Source organism: Anser brachyrhynchus (assembly GCF_964034855.1).
Source record: "Anser brachyrhynchus genome assembly, chromosome: 16".
Classification (NCBI taxonomy): Eukaryota; Metazoa; Chordata; class Aves; order Anseriformes; family Anatidae; genus Anser; species Anser brachyrhynchus.
The window spans coordinates 11,925,398-11,947,251 of NC_137734.1; the positions used below are offsets into that span (position 1 = coordinate 11,925,398).

General features: G+C 55.0%; 2 protein-coding genes across 6 annotated transcripts in view; one reads left to right on the top strand and one right to left on the bottom strand.

Annotated features, from left to right (window-relative positions):
• The window catches only part of TRPC4AP (transient receptor potential cation channel subfamily C member 4 associated protein), a 35,934-nt gene extending 30,139 nt beyond the window's left edge, over nucleotides 1-5,795 (top strand). For both annotated transcript variants that reach the window (XM_080557983.1, XM_080557984.1), the window contains exons 15-19: nucleotides 100-240; nucleotides 1,881-1,989; nucleotides 2,335-2,447; nucleotides 2,687-2,893; nucleotides 3,743-5,795. In XM_080557983.1, the coding sequence (XP_080414109.1) occupies nucleotides 100-240; nucleotides 1,881-1,989; nucleotides 2,335-2,447; nucleotides 2,687-2,893; nucleotides 3,743-3,880 (708 nt within the window). In that variant the 3' untranslated portion in view covers nucleotides 3,881-5,795. The remainder of the gene's footprint in view (nucleotides 1-99; nucleotides 241-1,880; nucleotides 1,990-2,334; nucleotides 2,448-2,686; nucleotides 2,894-3,742) is intronic.
• Nucleotides 5,796-6,938: 1,143 nt separating this feature from the next.
• MYH7B (myosin heavy chain 7B) overlaps nucleotides 6,939-21,854 on the bottom strand; it is a 28,447-nt gene continuing 13,531 nt past the window's right edge. For all 4 annotated transcript variants that reach the window (XM_080557979.1, XM_080557980.1, XM_080557982.1 and 1 more), the window contains 27 exons: nucleotides 21,344-21,523; nucleotides 21,128-21,260; nucleotides 20,558-20,634; nucleotides 18,814-18,901; nucleotides 18,228-18,345; nucleotides 17,508-17,631; nucleotides 16,869-17,005; nucleotides 16,193-16,448; nucleotides 15,392-15,634; nucleotides 14,831-15,007; nucleotides 14,330-14,475; nucleotides 13,684-13,774; nucleotides 12,672-13,061; nucleotides 12,114-12,240; nucleotides 11,543-11,661; nucleotides 11,109-11,305; nucleotides 10,590-10,939; nucleotides 9,857-9,981; nucleotides 9,462-9,577; nucleotides 9,124-9,316; nucleotides 8,827-9,030; nucleotides 8,616-8,741; nucleotides 8,287-8,457; nucleotides 7,958-8,062; nucleotides 7,432-7,527; nucleotides 7,149-7,286; nucleotides 6,939-7,061 (listed from right to left, as the gene is read on the bottom strand). In XM_080557979.1, the coding sequence (XP_080414105.1) occupies nucleotides 7,053-7,061; nucleotides 7,149-7,286; nucleotides 7,432-7,527; nucleotides 7,958-8,062; nucleotides 8,287-8,457; nucleotides 8,616-8,741; nucleotides 8,827-9,030; nucleotides 9,124-9,316; nucleotides 9,462-9,577; nucleotides 9,857-9,981; nucleotides 10,590-10,939; nucleotides 11,109-11,305; nucleotides 11,543-11,661; nucleotides 12,114-12,240; nucleotides 12,672-13,061; nucleotides 13,684-13,774; nucleotides 14,330-14,475; nucleotides 14,831-15,007; nucleotides 15,392-15,634; nucleotides 16,193-16,448; nucleotides 16,869-17,005; nucleotides 17,508-17,631; nucleotides 18,228-18,345; nucleotides 18,814-18,901; nucleotides 20,558-20,634; nucleotides 21,128-21,260; nucleotides 21,344-21,523 (4,236 nt within the window). In that variant the 3' untranslated portion in view covers nucleotides 6,939-7,052. The remainder of the gene's footprint in view (nucleotides 7,062-7,148; nucleotides 7,287-7,431; nucleotides 7,528-7,957; nucleotides 8,063-8,286; nucleotides 8,458-8,615; nucleotides 8,742-8,826; nucleotides 9,031-9,123; nucleotides 9,317-9,461; nucleotides 9,578-9,856; nucleotides 9,982-10,589; nucleotides 10,940-11,108; nucleotides 11,306-11,542; nucleotides 11,662-12,113; nucleotides 12,241-12,671; nucleotides 13,062-13,683; nucleotides 13,775-14,329; nucleotides 14,476-14,830; nucleotides 15,008-15,391; nucleotides 15,635-16,192; nucleotides 16,449-16,868; nucleotides 17,006-17,507; nucleotides 17,632-18,227; nucleotides 18,346-18,813; nucleotides 18,902-20,557; nucleotides 20,635-21,127; nucleotides 21,261-21,343; nucleotides 21,524-21,854) is intronic.

The following is a 21,854-nucleotide window of genomic DNA, read 5'->3' on the forward strand; positions in this document are numbered from 1 at the left end:
ACTAAACCTGCAGATAAGTGTTTGAAATAGTGATTAAATCAAAGTCTGTGCTGTATTTGGGCTAAACTGTGGCAATAACATGTTTTCCTCCCATGACAGCATATTCTCTACTGCATTGTTGATAGTGAGTGCAAATCACGGGATGTGCTTCAGAGTTACTTTGACCTTCTGGGAGAACTGATGAAATTCAATATTGATGCATTCAAGAGGTTCAACAAGTACATCAACACAGATGAGAAGGTAAATATTTGTGTTGTCCCCAGCAGGTCAAATTACACCCTCTTATAACCAAATACAGCACTAGGAAACTCAGATTGGTTTGCTGCTTTTAGTGCATCTGTTGAGCCTGGTGCACAATAAACACAGAGGAGTGAGCTGCCAAAGTCTCTTCACAAGTGCGTATGTTGCTGCATACAATCGTGTTCTTAGAAGTGTTCCCAGCTGCTCTGAGTCAGCAAGTGCTGAGCTGTTCAGAAAATGTTGCCCGTTACATGATCACACAGGTCCAAGGTCAGGGCTCAAAGATGGCAGAACAATTCGTGTGATATCACTTGGTTTGGGGTTAAGCTGATAGTTACAGAAACTCAGACAGGCTCCAAAAAGTGTTTCACTGGAGCTTCTTTAAAAAAGAGAGGGAGGGGGGCTGATTTGATGTACATGAGTTAAAACACTATTTAATATTTGATAATGTAAAATTATATACCTTTTCTTTGATATTATTTGAAGTTCTGAGCATTTTAAGATGTCATGGTTGACATAATTACCTAGAAAACTGAGTTGTGCATGTACATCAAGAATGGGCAGCTCTCTTTGCAAAATGATTTCTTGTTTTTATGCACTTCTGTGTATGTAACATCAGCTGTTGGGAAGGTTTTGAATGGTCTCACGCTCTTGCTTATGATACGTTAATTTTTCTCTGGTTGCTGTCAGGTCTGGCAGATCTTGGAAAATAGTAGCAGAGATGCATTTCCAAGAAAGGTGTGTTTAATATCAGGTTGTTCTTTGGTGAACTGGCCTCACACATTCTAGAGAATCTATCTATATACTTCGTGATTTCTACCTTCTGATCTATAACTTCTTAAAATTTTGGGTTGGTAAGAATCCCTCACCGTATTCCTCCCCAGCACTACCTGATGTGCAAAGCAAGTGTAGGGAAATAGGGAGTTAGAGGAACTGCAGAGCCCAGCAGCCTTCTGTCTCATTTGTCTCTTTCAGAAGAAAGTGTGAAATCCTGATGTCATTGACATGACAGGGATAGCTTCATAATAGATTTTAGTAATGCCAGGACTGTCTTGGAGGTTTTTCTGATCTTTAACGTTTTTAAGGTACTTACCGTAGGGATCCTTTGGACGGCCTTCAGTGCCAGTATTGGCTTCAGCCGGATGAGGCAGATCGGGAGTGTGTATCTCCTGTTACTCTTGTTAGAGTTAATAAAAAATATCGAGCATATGTATTGGTGTGGTAAAGAAATGACCGGCTGTATTTTGGCATTCAGAACCTACCTTAGGTCTTGCTCTCCTTTTTGAAGGGAAGGGGAAATTGTGTGCATCAGTGTTTGCTTTTGTTGATGTGTGTGGTTTAGGTGTTGGTGCTCAAAATTCAGGGTGTGGTTTCTCCTGTAACCTTCAAGAACTGTGTTCTTCCAATGTTGGAATGCACTGAGTGCCCGACTCACCAAATCCTGTCTGTAGCTCCTCCTGCTCAGGTTCACTAGCCTGTTCCCCTTGTGCCAACGAGGTCATTGGTTAGTGCACCTCTTGGCCATACACATTCTGAAAATGTTATGAAATGCTGTTCCGTCAGGCCTTATTTCTTCTGAGTGCTCGTGTACAATGACTTTGCATTTTTTTAATGCAACACTATGAATTTCTTCTCTTTAGTTCCAGATATTTTTGAATCAGATCAACAGTTCATTGGTTGACTCGAACATGCTGGTTCGCTGCATTACACTGTCCCTGGACCGATTTGAGAATCAGTCTGATGCTAAAGGTAAAGAATAAGAAATGGCATGGGTATGTGGCTGTGATAATGCTCATTTTCACAGAATCATAGAATATCCTGAGTTGGAAGGGACCCACAAGGAGTATCAAGTCCAACTCCAGGGTCCCCAAAGGACTACCCAAAAAAACAGACCATGTGTCAGAGAGCATTGTCCAAATGCTTCTTGAACTCAAATTTTAAGCCTGGGCTTTGAAAATTTTGGTATCAAACAGAAAAGGTCACCTTGCAGGTTTGTTCCTACAGCCTGAGCACCAATTCTTACTGCTGAGTTGCTTGGATCAATGTGTCTGAACTGTTAAGTACCTGATGATTGTCTTTTTCCTCTTGCTGCAGTTGCAGAAGTCCTATCAGAGTGCCGCCTGTTATCATATATGTCCCAGATGTCCATGAGAATGTCCTTTCTTTTCCGTCTCATTAATATTATTCATGTACAGACACTTACACAGGTAAAGAGCTGACAGTAACTTCGTTGTTATCTTGCTGGTACTGTGTACGGATGAACTGGGCTGGGAACAGGGAGGAACCTGGCTTCTCTGAGGAGACCCGTGTCCCTTCTTTCTTGATACAAATAGGAGCACTTCCTCTGCATGCTTACTGTGAGCACATTTTGTAAGGACATGTATACAACTGATATCTCAGGGTTTGTTGTTGTTGTTGTTTGACCTACTGTCATTTTTATTTTTAGGAAAACGTCAGTTGTTTGAACACAAGTTTAGTTATCCTAATGCTGGCCCGAAGGAAAGAAAAGCTACCTTTTTATCTGCGCACTTTGCAACAGATGGAATACACAGAAAAATATCCAGGTTTCATCCTGAACAACTTCCATAGTCTTCTGCGATTCTGGCAACAGCATTACCTCAACAAGGATAAAGACAGCACCTGCTTAGAAAATGTACGTGAACCTCTTACTGTAGCCAGAATCCACCATAGCAATATCTGTCTATTAGCCACCCAGCAAAAATGGGGTGGCAGGGTGCTGTGGGTCCTACAGCGCCTGGACCCTGGGTTGCAATGTTTGTGCCATGGTTTGCAGCGACCCTTCTGTGGCTCCCTGGGCTGCAGACAGGAGGAGATGATGCTGAGAGCGAAGTGGCTGCCGTTGCTGCGTTTCAGGGTGCTGTGCTTGCGTGCTGCAGTACTTGCTGTTTTCAGCTGCTGCTTGGCACTTGGAAGCGGCTAGTTGTCCTGGGTGCAAAGGCTTTGGGCAATCTGTGGTGTAGACTGAGACTGCCGGCACTTGGCTGTTGCAGGAGAGGCTTTTTGGCCTTAAAAGAATGACATAAGGGGGATGCGAGCAGGGAGGCTGTCTTGTCTTTGTGTGCTGCCTAGGAGCGGGAGCTGCTGCCAGCACTGGCTTCAGCTGCGGCCCTGCAGTGTCCCAGTTTGTGTTTGGACAACAGAGGAGGAGTTTAGGCTTGTGTGTGTGCGCACTGCTCCCAGACGGCCTTGCCTGCCCACCCGTGCGGGTGGTGTTTGCCCTGGGCTGCTCCCAGCAGGGTTACGGCTGCCCCCGCTGCTGGGCGTCCCTGCCTGCAGCTGGGCAGTGCGAGGCTGGCAGGCTCGGCACCCTGCTCTGCTGCCCCGGGAGGGCAGGCTGGGTGGGAAAGTGCGTGGCTGCGGAAGTCAAGCTGAATAGGAAGCAATTTTCAGTTTTCTCTGCTGAATGCCTGTGAGATGTCTCTTCTGCTACATGGCAGTACCTGCTGAGCACGCTAACCGGTTTCTTCATCTCTTCCCGCAGAGCTCATGTATTAGTTTTACCTACTGGAAAGAGACTGTATCTATACTGCTCAGTCCGGACCGGACATCCCCCTGTGCCATAGTTAGCTACATCGACGAGGCATATATGGACATTGACAGAGACTTTTCTGAGGAGTAATTCTTCGCTCTGGCTTCTGATGGACAGCGCTTGGAGGGTACCTCGCAGCCCGTGGATTTTCAGGGATACGCTGTGTAGTGTGTGTGTGCGCGTGTGCGGCTTGGAACCGCTGACTGTTACTGCATTGTCAAAACCCCGGTCCCCATCTCTGATCTCTAACGGATGAGACTTTGAGAGCTCTCTGGGCAACACATTCAGGGATGTATCTTCCAGTTGTTCTGGGATAAAAAATAATCACCCGCAAAAACTGATCTTTTTTTTCCCCTCCTCCCACCCCCCCGCCCCGTTAAATGTGGCTGGTCAGAGCTCTTTGTGCTGACGGACGAGGATTCTCTGTATGTGCCAACTTAGTGATGGCTCCTTTTCGTGGCTACCAGGACTAGCAAGTCGCAAAGCACAGAAATTGCCCTCCAAATGTGAGGTCCAAGGAGCCAGTCTGCTTGGGACCCTGACACACCAGCCACATGCAGAGCCACCACGAGGACTCCCTCCAGGTGCACCTCTTCTGTTGGGGTTTGGAATCGGGGGTTTAGGGTTGGTTAGTGTGTGTGTGTGTGCATGTGTGCGCGCGTGTGTGCGCTTTTAATTCCTGAGAGCCCTAGCTCCAGTCACCTCTTTCTCATCTACTTTTGGATCGTTTGGTACTAAATCTGTTCAGCCGCTGTCTGTGTGTTAGGAGAGAACCTCTGCTCCTGCTGTCCTTCCTGCAGATCCTTCCTCTCTGAAGGTGTTTCACAACGGTGCAGAGAACAGAGACATTTCAGCAGTGGTGGAATTGCAACAGGGGTTGGCTTTTTCACAGAGCACTAGCATTAAAATATACTAATTTTTTTAAACTTGGGGCTTGTCCCTTCTTGGATAACTAATTGGGTTTTAAAATACTTTTCAGGACCATTGCTCTTAATGCTAACCTGCTATGCCTGGAAGTCTTATGTCAGTCTGCTTTCAGCCCTTAATATCAACACACACACATTAATCTTGAAGTGCAATATTTATTGGAAATGTCAGTTTTTCCTGGATCTGTTTTAATGAGAATGTGTTAAATGCTGGGAATAAACACTCCTAGTTGAAAGTAACTTTGCAGGATGTGTTGGGAAAGGGAGAAAGCAGGTTTTGGCGGTCACGATTGCCAGACCTGTGCACAGCCTGCCTGCTCACCAACAGTGTGTTGCTCTAAGACAGTCACATTCCCAGGAATGAAATACAGCCTGAAGTCCTGAGCCACTGCATTTAAGTCAAAATGTATGAATCTTGCAGCTCCAGCTAAAAGGAAACCGGTTTTCTTTTTGAAACATGCATCTGAATTTTTTAAAATATCTGTTATTTGATGAGACAATTTGGCTTCAGCTCTCTCTAGGGTGTCCCCGAGCTGTAGCATTTTGTCTCTAATCCTTGCCCCGGAATGAAACCCCCTCTGAGGGGTCCCTGGGGCGGGGCCTGGATGAGCGGACGAGGCTTCCAGCCCCCAGTGCAGGACTTGCTCTCCAGCAGTCACCCCTCTCCTCTTGCTTATCTCACACTTCCATGTCCTGCTGCAGACCTGCAGTCGGAACTCTGCTTGGAGGGTGCTCAGAGCTGCTGAGCTTGTGCATAAGCCTGGAGCCTCGCGGGAGCCCCTGGGGAGCCTTCGGTGTCCCTGGGGCTGAGTCCCTGGGGCAGGCTCTGCCCGGCTCTGGTGAGGGTCCCCAGTCACCCCCCTTGTGTCAGGGACCTCTTCCAGTGGCAGCTGCACCTCCCTGCTCTTCATCAGGTCACCCCCAGCCTGTCCCCTCCCTCCCCCCAGCTAATTTCTTTCTCATCTGTACTTTTTTGTTCTTGGGTATTTGTGTTTTTGGTGTATCTTTGCTTCTTCTTAACTGTAATAGATGTACACTTAAAATAAATGCTTCAAATTAAAAGGCTTTTAAGTTAAGGGATGCCTTTTCCATAGTCTAGTTAATTGGTGCATCCAGTGATTGCTGCTATGAACCTGCAGAGTCTCATTTACATCTCTGTATTTATGTAACGTACCGTTAAGGGCCAAGCTGTGGCTGTCCTTGGCTATGGGCCTGCGTGAGGCTGAGCTGAAATGACCCCAGCCTGCCTTCTAGCTCATGGGTCCCTCCTCCCCAGCATGGGAGCGCAGCCATTTACACTTGGTCCTGCATTTTGGGTCCTCGCCTGCTAGAGGCAGCTTGGCTTTGCTCTCACCTTCAGGCTTGCGCAGGAGGCTGAGCTGGCTGCCCGCAGAGGGCACGGGCAGGGAAACCGCGGTGGCTCCTCCAGGGAGGGAGTGCCCTGGGCTCCGCAGAAAGGCTCTGCCCACTGAGGGCACGGCCATGAGCACGCTGAGAGGCTGCTGCTGCGAGCTCATGTGTCCACACCAGGTACCTTCAGCAGCTCTTCTGAGAGGGACCAGACCGCTCCGTCCTTGTTGTGTCTTATTTACGGAGCGCACAGGGAGGAAGGGTCCTGCGCGGGGCCGGGGGGCGCTCGCTGACCCCAGCCGAGGTGGCAGCAGCTCTGCGCAGGGACGGGTGGAGGTGGGACCCCATCACTAACCTACAGCTGGAAGTCTGCACTATCCCCACGGATCGCTGAGGTGCGTGCTGCCCAGATTAATGCCAATTTACTAACTGCAAATAAACCTATTAAATGGAAACTTATTAAAGAAATTTATTTTAAAGAAACAAGTGGAGATGTCTTTCTTTGTAGGCGTGTTGCCTAAGCAATCAGCAAGCCCTTTGCCCTACAGGACTGTATTTTACAGTCTCCCTGGGAGTAATGGGTTTAATAAGGTCTGTTTTGCCCTCTGCCCCCGTGCCCCTACCCTGCCTTGGCTCTGGCCCGCCCTTGCTGAGAGTGGGGTGGAGAGTTCTGATGCGGGGAATGTGGGGGCTTTTCCCAAAGCCCAGCTGACGCCCAGAGCAAACCAGCACCGCAGAGCAGGGCCCGGGGAGGCCTGTGTCCCTTCTGCCCCCGCCCGGCTGTGAAGCGTGTTCCCCAGAGACCCCAGCTCACCCATCCCTGCTCGCTGCAGCAGCCCCGGTACCCATCACAGACACAAAGGAGCCGCCCCTGGCAGAGCTACCTTTATTCACTCAGAGCAAAGCTGGCAGTGGCTGTTGCAGCCATTGGCCTCCAAGGTGCAGCAGGTGGCTGGGGACAGGCAGGGCAGGCAGCCCGGCGCCGGCTACTCGTGCTGGTGGAAAACAGAAGGGTGTTGGCAGCGCCGTGCAGCCGCTCCCCTGGCTGCAGGGGGAGGAGGGGCTGCAGAGCCGAGCCTTACCTTAGAGGTGATCGCCTCCCTGGTGCGGGCGCGCAGCTTGTTGACCTGCGTCTCGGCGATGTCAGCCCGCTCCTCAGCGTCATCCAGCTCGTGCTGCACCTTGCGGTACTTCACCAGGTTGGAGTTGGCTTGCTGCTCCTGGGGGGCCGTGGATGGGGTGAGGTGGGGGTGTGGGGTGCGCTCCCCACTCCAACCCCAGTGCCAGGCCTCCCAGGCAGCCCCGGGGAAGGCCAGCGCTGCCCGGCACTGCCCGAGGAGAGCTGAGCAGGGGACAAGCACTTACCGCCTCCTCGAACTGGCGCTTGTAGCTCTTGACCTTGCTCTGCAGCTTGTCAATCAGGTCCTGCATCCGTGTCAGGTTCTTCCGGTCTTCTTCAGTCTGCAAGTGCCCCCGACCCACTCAGCAGGACCCCACTGCTGGTGCGAGCCCCCTCGGCCCTGCTCTGGCTCCAGCTGCCCCAGTACCAGCAGTCCCAGCGGTGCCAGGGCCCTCTGCAGCCACCAAGCCCATGCCATGTGGGCCGACCCCCGTGTGTCCCACCCTCAGCCAAGGAGGTGCCACCAAAAGGGGCGGAGGGACACATAACCGGAGAGAAGCTGGAACAAGCCTGGCCCCTTGCCCTGCAGGCCCCAGCACCAAGCCCAGGGGCCGGACTGGGGGTTTTGGCTAACGTCAGGGGCTGAGATGGGGGGAGCTGGGCCCAGATGGGCCCCCAGACTAGGGGTTTTGGCTATCGTCAGGGGCTGAGAAAGGGGAGAGCTGGGCCCAGATGCCTGCGGGGCCTGAGCTGTACCCGGGGCTGCCGTACCTGGTAGGTCAGCTCCTTGATCCGCCGCTCGTACTTGCGAATGCCCTTCTGGGCTTCAGCCATCTTCTTCTGCTCCATGTCCAGCTCTCCCTCCAGCTCACGCACCTGCGGCAGGCAGAGGCCAGCTCACGCTCTGCTCCCCAGGCAGGGGCACCCAGTGCCAGCCCCAGCCACGGCCATGCCACTTTCCCAGCTGCAGCTGAGGCTGAGCCACCCCAGGCTTACAAGGCCCTGGGGCCTGCCCCTCACTGCACAGCAGGAGGGATGGGGCAAATCCGGGGCCCTGCAAAGCCCAGTGTGACCTGGGGGGCTGCCCCCTGCCTCCTTACCCTGGCTTCCAGCTTCTGGATCTGCTTCTTGCCCCCCTTGAGAGCAATCTGCTCTGCTTCGTCCAGGCGCATCTGCAGGTCCTTGATGGTCTGCTCCATGTTCTTCTTCATCCGCTCCAGGTGTGCACTTGTGTCCTGCTCCTTCTTCAGCTCCTCTGCCATCATGGCAGCCTGCAAGGCCGGGGCACAGACATCACCCTGAGGCCGGGCAGCCCTGCCAGACACAGGGACTCCACGGAGGAGCCCTGAGACCCTCCCCTCTCTGCCCAGCCCCCAGCCCTATGAAGGTGCTGGGCACCCTTGCACCACCATCCCCACCCCGCTCTCACATCCGTGATGGCCTTCTTCGCCTTCTCCTCGGCATTGCGGCACTCCTGCACGGCGTCCTCCACCTCGCTGCTCAGCTGGGAGATGTCGGTCTCCAGCTTCTTCTTTTGGTTGATCAGACCGGTGTTCTGCAGGCAGAGACAGGCAGTGCCATGAGGACCGGCTGTGCCAGACAGGCTCCTGGCTCTCGGGTGCGGGTGGGCAGCCCCTCACCTGTGAGTGGAGCAGGTTGACCCTCTCGGTGGCCTCCAGCAGCTCCTGCTCCGCCAGCTTCCTGCTCCTCTCGGCCTGCTCCAGCGCCGCCCGCAGCTCCTCCACCTCCGCCAGCAGCAGGTTGTTGCGGCGCTCCAAGGCGGCCGCCTGCTCCTTCAGGTCATCGTTTTGGCGCTGGGTGTCGTCCAGCTCGATTTGCAGGTCCTGCGGGGCAGCGTGGGGTCAGTGGGGACAGGGGGTGACAGGGGTGGCCCCGAGCTGGTGGCAGCAGGGCCAGCAGCAGCCCCTCCGCCCAACCTTGATCTGGGCCTGCAGCTGGCGGCCCAGTTTCTGGAACTCGGCGGCCTGGCGGTTGGCGTGGCTCAGCTGGATCTCCATCTCATTCAGGTCTCCCTCCATCTTCTTCCTCAGCCGGACAGCCTCGTTCTTGGCCCGGGCCTCAGCGTCCAGCGTGGCCTGCATGGAGTCCATGGCCCGCTGGTGGTTGCGCCTGCGGGAGGGACAAAGCGTCAGCCCCCTCTGCCTAGGGACACCCGGCCCGGGGCAGCCGTGGGCAGACGTGCTTGTCCCATCGTGGCCGTGGTGCCAGCTCTGCCCCGCAGCGATGGCCCAGCCTGTCCCCTCTCCACACACACCTCAGGTTCTCAAACTCCTCATCCTTCTCTGCCAGCTTCCTGTCCACGTCAGCCTTGATCTGGTTGAGCTCCAGCTGGATGCGCAGCGTCTTGCTCTCCTCGTGCTCCAGGGCTCCCTGCAGACAGCAGCAGCTGTGGGAAGGGGCCCCCGGGGAAGCTCTCCGGCCACCCCTCAGCCCCCAGCCCAGAGCTGCAGGGAGCCACCCCAGTGCCTTGCTGAGGTCGCGCAGCCCCCATGAGCAGGACCCGGGGAGCACCCTGGCTCTCAGGACTGTCACATCATCGGAGTGGTGCGAGTTGCTGCTCCAGCACCACCCCACTGGCACTGCAGGGTGGGTCAGGGGCTCTCAGGAGCAGCAAGCACCTGTGAGCATCTGTGGGAAGCACAGACCCACCTCGGCCTCCTCCAGCGCTGCCTGGATATCGCTCTTCTCGCTCTCCAGGGCTTTCTTCAGCTTCTCCAGCTCATGGATGGTTTTGCCACTCATACTGATCTGGTCAGTCAGATCAGCGATTTCCTCTGGCAGGAGCAGAAGGTGTTTGGTCAGGAGCAAGTCTGCGGGGCCAGCCCCTCGCAGGATTTCCCTTAACCCCCACCCAGGCTGGGCCTACATCCTCCCAGCCCCTCCGGGAGCGTCAGTCTGGGTGCTGAGGTTGTGCCTGGGGAATGGGCACCGGCCCCCTTTGCTAGGCTCTGCTGCACTCCCCTGCAGCCAGGGTGAAGGAGAGGGAGAGAAAGGGCACGGGAGAGGTGTGAGGAGCCAAGGAGACCCAGTTGTCAAAGAGCAACACTCCCAAGGCAGTGACATGCCACAGCCACAGCCCTCGAAGCAAAACATACACCATTTGGAAACAACAGTCAGCTGTCACTGTCCATCCGCCCAGAGCGTCCCCATCAAGAGGACAGGACCCGTGCTGGTTTCCTGGAGAGATGCAGTGCCTCACAGCCCAGCCCGAAGAAAATGGGCCACATGTGGCTTAGCACCAAGGTCTGTTCCCTGCCCAGAAGGACGCCCATCCCACCACACGTCTGGCTCTGGGCTGAGGACATGGGAGCCACAGGCTGCCCATGCCAGCAGGGCCCCGGGGAGCCCGCAGCCCAACAGGAGAGCCTTAGCCCAGCCCTACCCTGCAGGTTCTTGTTCTCCCTCTTGAGGGTTTCCAGGTTGTCCAGAGACTCCTCATAAGCATTCTTGAGCTTGAAGAGCTCTGTGCTCAGGCTGCGCGATTCCTTCTGTGATGCCTCCAGCTCTGCCTGGGTCTCCTCGTACTTCTGCTTCCACTCAGCCAGGATCCTGTCAAAGTTGCGCTGCTTCTTGTCCAGGGCAGCGCAGGCAGAGTTGGCTCGCTCCAGGTCCACCGAGAGGTCCTCAATCTCTGTCTGCAGCCTGTGCTTGGTCTTCTCCAGCGAGGAGCACTTGGCGTGGGCAGCCTCCACCGCCTCCTCCGCTTCCTGCAGCCGGATGGCCAGCTTCTTCCTGCAGCCAGCAGCAAGGGGTGAGCGCTCCCAGCCCAAATGCCAGCCCACCCTGCTGCTCTGAGGAGGGAAGGCCACGGCCTGCCCAAACAGCCTCAGATCTGGGAAAGATCCATCCTTGAATGGAAACCTGTCACCTGTAAGGAACCTACTCCTGGCATGAGACTTACTTGGCTTCCTCCAGCTCCTCTGTCCTCTGGATGGCATCTGTCTCGTACTTGGTTCTCCACTGGGCCACCTCTGCATTGGCCTTGGACAAGTTCCTCTGGAGCTCACTCTTGGCCTCCACCTCCTCCTCATACTGCTCCCGCAGCAGGTCGCAGTCGTGGCGGGAGGCTTGCAGGGCATGGGCCAGGGCGTTCTTGCTCTGAGGAAAGGACAGCTCATGAATGGAGCAGCTCCTGGATGTGCTGGGATGCAGGGGTGAGCTGGGGCAGCAGGGGAGGACTTTGTTTTCCCAAGGCTGGGGGCTTATGCGTGTACTGTGTGTCCCACCTCGTCAGTACCAGAAGCTGGCTTACTGCCACAGCTGTACACGTGTCCCTTCCCCTAATATCTGTGTCACTTGGAGCCACTCAGATCAGCCGTGCCCCAGCAGCCTCACCTTGGTCTCCTCCTCTAGCTGCCTCTTGAGCTCCTCGATGTTCTGTGTGAACGAGGTCTTGCCGCGGCTCAGCTGGTTGATGAACGACTCCTTCTCCTCCAGCAGCCGACTCAGCTCCCCTGGGTTCAGACAGAGCCAAACAGCCACGTTGGGGCTGAGCAGCCACGCATGAGCCCGCGCACAGCTTGTGGCCTTCAGCTGTGTGGAGACCTCCAGCCCCCCATTGTATCCCCAGTCAGGCAAGCTGGGGCTCATGGGCAGAGGCGTCCCTCTGCAGCTAAAGACGAAGGAAGACAGCCAGGAACCCTTCCTTCTGATGTCGGACATCACAGGATGTCCCTCCCAGCACCAGTCAAACCAGCATCACTGCAGAAGTCCCCTCCCTTGCCAAGCCACACGGCACCTGCAAGGCCTGGCCAGAGGCACAGCATGGACACCCCGCCCCCTCCCCGCCAGGCGGAGCTCCCCCTGATATTTGCCCGTGGGAGAGGCAGGACAGCCTGCACAGCTGCACCACGGCTTCCTGACTCGGATGCCCCAGCGCAGGAGCAGCCACACGGCCCCCACCTACCGTTCTCTGTCTGCAGCCTGCCACGCTGCGTGCTCACATCAGTCAGCTGTCGCTGCAGCTCGTCCACTTTGGACTTGGCTTCGCTCAGCTGGTCCTCGTAGGTGCGGCACAGCTTCTCAGCATTGGCCTGCGTGCACCAAGCAAGGCCCACATGAGACCCAGCTCTGCCCCAAGGGGCTCAGTGACTGCATCCCCCTGGGACCTCGCTGCCCTGCTCAGCAAATCCCACGTGCACACGATGCAGAGAGGAGGAGCCCGGCAGAGCTCTCACGTCTCTGCTAGGCTCAGAGCAGGTCTCTGCAGTCACTCTCACAAGTAGTGTCTTCCCCAAATCCTTCAGACTTGACTAGGACAAGCAAAGCATCCTGCAAGCACGGCCACAGTGGCATGGGGACATGCTATACTTAGTGAGTAAGAGGGACGTGGCCATGGCAGAGAGGACAACAGCCCAAGGACATGGCCATGCAGAACACACTGCAGCAAGTCGCACTGATGCCAGAGTCACAGCTACCTGTTCACAAAGGAGCTGAAGCTGCCCTTTACAGAGCTGGAACCCACCTTGTTCTTGGTGAGGTATTCGATGTTGGACGACAGGTCGTCCACCTCCATCTTCATCTCGCTCTTCTCCTTCTCCAGCTTCTGCTTGACGCGCTGCAGGTTGTCGATCTGCTCGCTCAGCTCCGCCACGCTGTCTGCGTGCTTCTTCCGCAGGGCGGCCGCTGTGGACTCGTGCTGCAGTGTCGCCTCCTCCAGGTCCCTCCGCAGCTTCAGGAATTCTGCTTCCCGCTTCTTGTTCATCTCCAGCTGTGCAGCCGTTGCTCCACCGGCCTCCTCCAGGCGCTCGCTCAGCTCCTCCAGCTCCCGTGACACTTCTGCCCGCTGCTTCTCCACCTTGGCTCTAGCAGCACGCTCAGCCTCCAGCTCCTCCTCCAGCTCCTCAATGCGGGCCTGGCAGAGACAGGATGAGGCAGATGCTCCAAGCACCAGCTGAAGTTCCAGCATCTTTGCTCCCCACAACAGAGCAAGGCATCTCCTCTGATGCTGGGGAGCAGCAAGGCACTGGCCCAGATCAAATGCTTGGGCTGCTTTGGGATTCTCGGAGGCCGATATGCCCAGTGCCCCCTGGTAGCCTACTTCACTGAGCTTCTGCTCTCCTCTGTACCCTGCAATCCAGGCTGATATTAGCTTCCCATCACTGGGAAGCCTCCAGGCAAACAGCCTGAATCTGAGCATCTGTCTCTGCTAGAAGGAAGCCCAACATACTAGATTTGGTCTGGAGACCTTGGGGACTGTGTTCATGATCTTAGTCTGGATAAAGAGCTACACCCCAGAAGCTGTTCCTCATGCTGGTGCTAGTGCTCACCTCATGAGTTCATTCTTTCATCTTTCTGTCCACCACATTTAGACTGAGGGCTTTCCTTCAACTAACATTGCCAGCTTTTTTCATAGTTCCACTGCTGAAGAGATGTCCCCATGCTCAGAGAGGAACCAGCCCATGCAGATTCCCCCCACACATTCTGTCTGATGAGAATTCAGGACTCCTGGGCTGTGAGAACACTTCCCACCATACCTGGAGCTCCTTGATCTTCTTCTGCAGCTGGGCCTCAATGACTTGCTGATCTTCAATCCTCGAATTCAGTTGACTCATTTCAAAGTCTTTCCTGTATGGAAAGAAGGCAGAGCCTCTGGTCAGACAAGCACTGTCCTGCCAAGACCCTCCAGGTCCTGAAGCCAGAGGAAGATTGTTCCTTGCACTGTGACGCCCAGATCCAGAGTCAAAACAAACTAACCCACACAGGAAAGTGGCCGCTGGGGTGAAGAGCAGTGCATGGACTGCTCTGAAGGAGGCTTGGAGTGGCCATACTGGCAGACAGCCTGGCTGAGTGTTTCCCTGTGATGTCCCTCGGTACTGTTCTACAGTTCCCCAGCTAGAACTGGACATGAGGTCCCAGCCCTGCATTAGGATCCTGCCAGACCAGTTCATACAGAGGAAGCGCTATAGCACCATGATCTGTTCGTCTGTGCAGCTGAGTTCCTCAGGAGAGCAACTCCCACATCATCACTGCATAGTACCCCAAAAAACTAAGCCCATTTGCTTGGACTGCTCAAAGCCACATCCCAACACGCCCTGCAGAGAGCACGTGCCCGCTTGGTTTAGGAGCGGGCACTGGCCTGGCAGAGTAAGAACACAGCCCCACTACATGTCACTCACTCACTTTTTGAGTTTCTCCTCCAGCTGCTGTTTGTCATTCTCCAGATCCATTATAGACTCCTGTGTCAACTTCAGGTCTCCTTCAAGCTTCCTCTTAGCTCTTTCCAGGTCCATACGGATTTTCTTTTCTTGTTCGAGAGAGCTTTCCAGCTGGAGAATGAAGGGAGACAGGCTAGGGAGGGAAAGGACCCCTGGTAGCCACTGACCTCCCCCTTGTCCATTGCTGTGGGAACTTCACCCAGCCCTGAGAGTCACCGTTGTTTCCCAGTTACTCCAGTTCCATTCCCTCAGCCCAGGACTGCTCTCCATGGGGTCCTCTGGACCATCTCGTGGTTCAGGGGAAGTTTGGCAATGGGGTTATTTATCACCTGGCCATATTCAACAGGGATCTAATAATGATCACACTTTCCAGATCCCACTCAGAGGCAGCCTTTGTGCTGGAGATCATCCTGGAGATGTGTGACTCAAACCTTTCCCACTTCACTGTCACTGGCCCATGACTCACATCATCCACTTGCTGTTCCAGTTTGACTTTGGCTTTGGTCAGTGTGTTGACCTTGTCTTCCTCAGCCTGCAGGTCATCCAGGGCCTGCTGATGGGCCTCCTGCAGTGCTTTCTTCTCTTTCGTCAGCTTAGCGATGATCTCATCCAGGGCAGCCATCTCTTCAATCAGGTTTTTAACCTAGATTAATGAGGTCAAAAATTGAGTGCATCTTCTCTGAGACACGTGATGCAAAGCTAGTACAGCAGCCTGGACCATGAAGGGCAGGAGTTCACGTTCAGCAACAGCTCGGCACCTCAGCAGCAGCCAGCTCCTCTCCACTTGGCCAGGCTTCTGCCAAAACCCCAAGTCACTTGCCAATACACAGAACCGTTTGCTCATTCCACTCCTGTGCAATAAGGCAGGACACTGGAGGGTTTTGCCCTCTCCCACACCTTTTTGCCCTCTGCCCAGCCTCACCTCCCTCACACCAGCAGCCTCGTCCCCAGCGATTCTCTTTTGTGCCCCCACAAGCACTGAGGCCCCTTGGCAACGAGGCTGTTCTCTACAGAAAGGGCTACTGACCTTGTTCTCCGTGGCATGCTTCTCCTTCTCCACCTTGGCCAGCGTGATCTCTAGGTCATCGATGTCTTTCTTGAGCTCTGCACACTCATCCTCCAGCTTGCGCTTCTTGGCAGTGAGGTCTGAGTTCATCTCCTCCTCATCCTCCAGACGCTCTGTAAGCTCCTTCACCTTGGCCTCCAGCTGGATCTTGGACTTGATCAGCAGGTCGCAGCGCTCCTCTGCATCTGCCAGGTTGTCTTGCTCCTGAGACAGGCAAAGGAGAGCAAGTGCTCACCCACTGCCCCAAGAGCATACTGGCAGGATCAGTCACACTGTCCTGGCTAAGGGTCAAGCTCTCCTTGTGGAAGGGGCAGAGCAAACTCGAGGTTTGCAGGTGTATCAGAAGGAGATCCATGCAGGACCGTGGGGCAACAAGTAACACTGACTGGGGTGAAGAGCTAATGGCAACCAAATCTTTCCAGAAGCAGGAAATACTGGACTGACACTTTGTGACACAGAAATGCCACCAATTAGCCACAACTGAGAGAGCAAACATTCCCATCCCTCCCACGTCCATGTGAGAAGATCACCCTTTCCAGAGCCAGGGGACCATGAATTCCCATAGCAGCCCTAAGACAGCAAGTCTGTGATGTAGCTTCAGGTTTCCACTGAGACCAGCACTGCACTTCAAACAGATTGTGGCAATGAGTGGGCCTCAGAACTGCAAGAGGCTGAAGGAGGGATCGGGTGCTCTCTGCTCCTTCGTCCACCCATGGACCCTGCGCTGTCTGTATGCTGCCAGGCACACGGTGAGGCACTCACTGCTTGCAGCTGCAGAGCCAGGTCATTCTTCTCCTGGATCATGGAGACCTGCTTCTCTTCCAGCTCCTTCCTCTTAGCCTCTGACTTCTCCAGAGCCTCCTTCAGCTTCTGGAACTCCTCCTTCAGGTTGGACATTTCCTTCTCAGTCTGAGCAGATTTGAGTAAAGGCTTGATCTTGAAAAACAGCTTCATCCAGGACCAGTTCTTAACAGCATTGAAGGCCCGGATGTTCCACTGGATAGTGTAGAGGGCTTCTCTGCAGGGATACAAGCACAGCATCGTCATGGGTGCAGATTCCCATCCTCACTGCAGCAGAGCCCTAGCCTGTGCAGGATTTTGGAGATGGCTCTGTTCCCCACCAGCAGGACAAGTGGCAGAGTTGCATAAATGGCACACTGTCAGCACACTGTAGTGGCCTTGGTGGGATGAGTGGTGTGGCCTGGCTGCCACTTCTCCATCTGCATCCCACTGAATCCTCCCAGTGGAAACCAAATTTCCCCAGCCCAGATACAGGGACTCTCCCTGTCAGGCCTGTGCTGCACCCTGCAGGTCTGCCTCCATCCCCTCCATTCCCACCCACTGCCAGCCACAGGCAAGACCCACAAACCAAACCCACTAAAACAGAGGGAACAAGAAGAGGTGCTCACAAAGCTCTGTCTCCCCCTCAAAACTCTACCTCCTGCTGATGATCTTCTGATACTCAATGCGCATGAGGTGCCCACGGATCCTGGCCTGCAGCATGGTCAGGATCTTGGCCAGCCGCTCATCTCGCATCTCTTCCAGCAAGCCCAGCAAACCAGCCTTGAAAAACACCTGCAGGCAAGGGCATGGGAACAGAGTCAATGGCACAGAGGACAGAGAGCTCAGGGGTGACGTGACCTGTCAGACAGGTCTGTAAAACGTGACCCAAAGCAGGGATATACAGAGCAGAAGGAATACGCCCTGCATGGGCAGACACCCACGCTCTGTACTGGTTGAAGATTCACCCACACAGGGCACAGAAACAGCTGGGCACCAGATCTCCCAGCCCCATGCCCTTCCCCTCACATCGCCCGTCAGGGACTAGCCACTGTGTTGGATGATACAAGCTCAGGCAGCAGTGACCTTCTGCTCAGACCTGTTTCTGCCCAGCCTGCTTCTCCCCCTGCCCTCCTCAGTCCCTTCAGGGGCCACACTCAGCCCACAGAGCATCCAGAGCTTCAGCAGAGCTGTGGTCAGGCAGAGAGCAGGCTGGGCAGTGACAGCAAGCTGGGGTTGCAGAGAGACAGGAGCCACAAGGTCTCCCTCTTGAGGACAAGCAGTTTCCTGACCTCACCTTGGTGTGACCAAACTTGTACTGGGAGTGATCCAGCTCCAGGGAGCTCAACAGTTTCTCTGTGGCCTTCCTGCTGTCCACAAACTTGTCATCTGGAATGGCTGCTGGGTTCAGGATACGGTAGCTGCAGGCACAGAGCACAGGGACGGCATGCAAGAGAACCCCAGCACAGAGCTGATGGCTCTGTCACTGTCCCCCGGGCCATGCCACTTCCCCTGGAAGCTGTCACTGCAGCATGTGCTGGAGCTCCAGGGTGAAGCATGGGCTTTACTGCAGAGCAGACCCCAGGGATCCCAGCCAGAACTTAGTCCCTGTACCCAAGGGGACCTATGCAGGAGGAGGTCACTGGCCTCACCTTGCCTGGGCCAGACCCAGCCCAAGCAGGGTGGATGGGTTCGGTCTGGGGAATGATAAGGATCCCAAGTGCAAAGGGAAATCAGAACCAGGATCAGAGGTCCTGAGCCTTTCCACCATCCACCTGCATCAGCCCTGCATGCAGCATCTTAAATATCAGCAACCCTGCTGTCTCATCAGGCCTGGCATCAAACTACCCCTGACTGGCACCCCAGAGCCAACAGCAGAGCTCTCCTGAGCTGCGCACACCCTGTGGTGGTGGCTCACAGCAGCCCTGCACAAGCTGAGGAGCAAGTCAGAGCCACGGCAGCCTGCTTCCCCCCAGAACACGTGCTGGCAGCTGGCGAGGGGAGAGGAGGCACTTACCGCTGCTTGAAGTCTGCGTAGAGGATCCTGTTGGGGAATCCCTTACGGCAGATGCGGATACCTTCGAGGACACCATTACACCGCAGCTGGTGCAGCACCAGGAAGGCATCCATGGCTCCTAGGGGGGAGAGCAGGGATGGAGCAGATGCTCAGCCCAAGCAGATGGGGAAGTGCTGCTGCACCATGGGCCTGAGCTCTGCAAACAGCCTCTGGTTTTGAGCAGCGGTGTTAACCTGTCTTGCAAGCCTATGATGAGCACCAGTGCTGCAGCCTAGGCCCCACAGGATGGAAGTTGGTCTGAAAGGTTCATCTGTGCCTGGTGCCAGACAAGCGCAAGGCAGCCCAGCTGCCAGTGCAGAGCCCAGCTGGGAGCCTGGCAAAACTCCTGTTCCCCAGTAAAAGAGACTGGCAAGGGCACAGTGGCTTCCACACAGAGATGGGGCCGGGGCTCAGCAGCAGCAGAACTGCTGCGAGGAAAGGCTTGGGGAGCTGGTGGGTGCAGGAGCTGGGCAGGACACCCTGCCAGCTGCTGTGCAGGGATGTCACCCGAGGAACCTGCCAGGGCGCTCTCTTGTGCCATGCATACCTGGGGTCTTTGTCTCATTGGGGATGATGCAGCGGACAAAATGGGGCTGAGTGGAGCGCAGGTTGGTCATCAGCTTGTTAAGATTCTCCTGTAGGGCAGACATGGGGGATGAGGCATGAGGCGATGTCTCTGCCCCTACAACACTTCTCTCCAGCACCTTCCCCCCACGGGCAGGAGAGAGCAGACCCTGTGAGCCCCTTACCACCGCTCATGGGAGAGGAGGGATTTCCCCCTGCTTCGCTGCTCTCAGTGCTGTCCTGCTATCTGGACATCCCCTGCCCCATAGCAGCACCACTTCTGCCAAGGTGGGTGCAACAGCAGCAAGGACTGGGCTGGCAGTCGTGCCGATAGGCACCTGCTAGTTTTGCTATGCCAGAGAGGAGCCAGATGCTTTGCGAGTATTTGTAAGTAAAATTTGGCTACAGGGAAGAGCCAGGAACACAGGACTGAGCACATTTCTGGCATACACCTCTGCTGGTGTCCACCAGCCCTCCCTTCAGCACCCTGCAAGTCCAATGCTGGCATCCACACTGCCTGCAGCCCCCATCTCGTTGTGTTTTCCCTGTACCCCACAGTGCTGCCCATGCCCTTTGGCTGTGACAAGGCCCTGCCAAGCCAGCCTGGGCCTTCTGCATCCTGCCAGCCAGCTTTGTCCCAGGTCTGGCTCACGGGGGTTGCTCTGTGAACACCTGCTTCAAGGCCTGTGTGCCCTGGCTGGACTGTGGGATTGGGTCTCTGGGATTAGAGCCCTGCAGAGCATCGTGATGGGCCCTGAATTCTGGGATGACTCCTGGCTCTGCCTTTTCTTGTGGAAAAGACATCTGCATCTCTGGTCTTTCGAGGCGGCCTTTCCCTCCTCAGAGGCTCAGCCTGTCCAGGACCAGCTCTGGAAAGCCTCAGTGTGGGGCAACTTCTCACCACAGACACCTTCCCCAAGGTCTGTGACTTGTCCAGAAGGAAGAAAATCACATGCTTCCCTGGACAGGGCTGGGTCAGGGACCTTGCCCTCAGGAAACTCCTTGGCTACCAGAGCTGTCAGTGGACCTAACAGAAATGCTGCCCTCTTTGAACCATAAAGTTGTCACAGCAGGACTCGACTTTGGGCTCACAGACACCCCTGAGCTGTTTTTCAGTTGCTTAAGCTCTGGGGTGGACAAATAACTTCTGTTTCGAGCATGGGATCAGGGGTGTGAGCTATCCTGAGCTGTCACATAGCCTTCCCTGAACAGGAGAACAGAGAGCCGCCTGCTCAGAGACCCATAAGATGCTCCTCCATTTTCTTCTGCCCAAAGGCTGGCCTTCCCGCCGACAAGAATGAGGAGAGAAGTAGCACAGACTTAAAGTGATGTTCATGTAATACATTATCTAAACATCACTACAAGTCTTAACTGCCGCTCTCTCAAAGGCGAAGGAGCTGCCGGGCAGCACAGGCATCACGCGGGCAGAAGCAGCACCAGCCCCAGCTCAAAGGGAGCCATCGCTCTCCCAGCCTGGAGCCTCATGTCCTTCCCTAGCAGCACGGGGACAGGGCCTCTGCCAGGATCAGAGCCAACCTTTGCCAGGGGCAAGAAGATATTCAGGAGCTTTTGCCTAGCCAAGACAACTCTCTGGAGGCTTTGGGGTTCTTCAAGGCCCAGGAGCTGGTGTGTAAGATACCCTGGAGTCTCGAAAGGGAAGTGGGATTGATACTGGGATGCTCTGAACATGCTTCCCTCGTGGGCTTGGATGAGGGCCTGGCTCTTACCTTGTGTAGCTGGGACACTGTTTGGAAGGAAGCTGCCTTCTTACGTTTCTCCTTGGTCCCTGGCTTGTGAGGTTCCTCTGTAGGGTTGAGATATTGATTAATTACATGACCAAACATGCAATTGATGACAAATAATTACATGTCAGCTTGCTTTGGAGGACTCAGGAGCACCTCCAAGCAAACCTGCAATGAAAATGTCAGTGAAACGCCCACAGCCCCTGCTCTCTGTAAAGTGGAGATGGTAGCACCACACTTCAGAGCAAAACCTTAGACTGCCAAAAACTCCTCCCACAGCACCCAGCTCTGGGTAACAGGACTGCCCTTCACACATCCCACGTTACCTCTGGCAGGGCCACCAGGACAGCACTGCACAGGCTCAGCCTGGTCTTGCCCACCCGCCTAAAGCCCCTAGGCCAGCACTGCTTATCCAGAGCCAATGTGGGTCTTGCCTTTGCCCAGGCTGCTAGGCGCAGGAATGCTGCACCCACAGCTGGGTGTGCGTATGATAAGGCTTTGCTATAAAAGGAGGGAGGGAGGAACAGCTAGAGGGAGGATGAAGTTGTTCCTCACCTGAAGTGGAGCTCACATAGTTCTCGTAAAGGGAGGCCAGAAGCTTGTTTTGGGATTTTTGAAAGACGGACACCACTGTCTCATTCAGGGGGTCTTTGTTTTTGTCCAGCCACCCAATGATGTTGTAGGGCACCTGTCAGCAAACGAGAGAGGCAAAGTAAGCACAGCTGTGCAGGAGGAGTGCGAGTGCTGCAGAAGAGCTGACAAGGGACGTACCACACCAGCATAGTGCACCAGCTCAAAGTGGGCCTCGTATTTCCGCTTTTTATCTGGACGGGGCTTCTGGAAGTTGGGTGATTTCCCAATGTGGTTGTCATAGAGCTTAGCTTTGAACGACATGTCAGAGGCTTTTGGGAACATGCACTCCTCTTCGAGGATGGATAGGATTCCCAGTGGCTGCAGGGAAAAGGTGGTATAAAGAGGTCTGAGTTCAGTGTTGCCAGATGCCATCCCAGAACGAGGGATTCTCTGTGCTCCTAGGCAAGGTGAGGCAAGGTCTAACCCAGGAGGTCATGTCCTCATTCAGACAAATAGTGCAGAACATCTACCACAGGGCAAGCTCTCACTGCTCTTCTGGTGTACCTCAGGCTTCACGGTCTGCTGCTGTTTTCCAGCCAGTCAGAGTGGGACTGGCCAGGCCTGCAAGACATGGGTCTTGCCCAGATCCATTCTATTGTAGGGGAGGCCCTCTCCTGTATCCTGGCAGGTGTGCCCCTTTCCAAAAAAG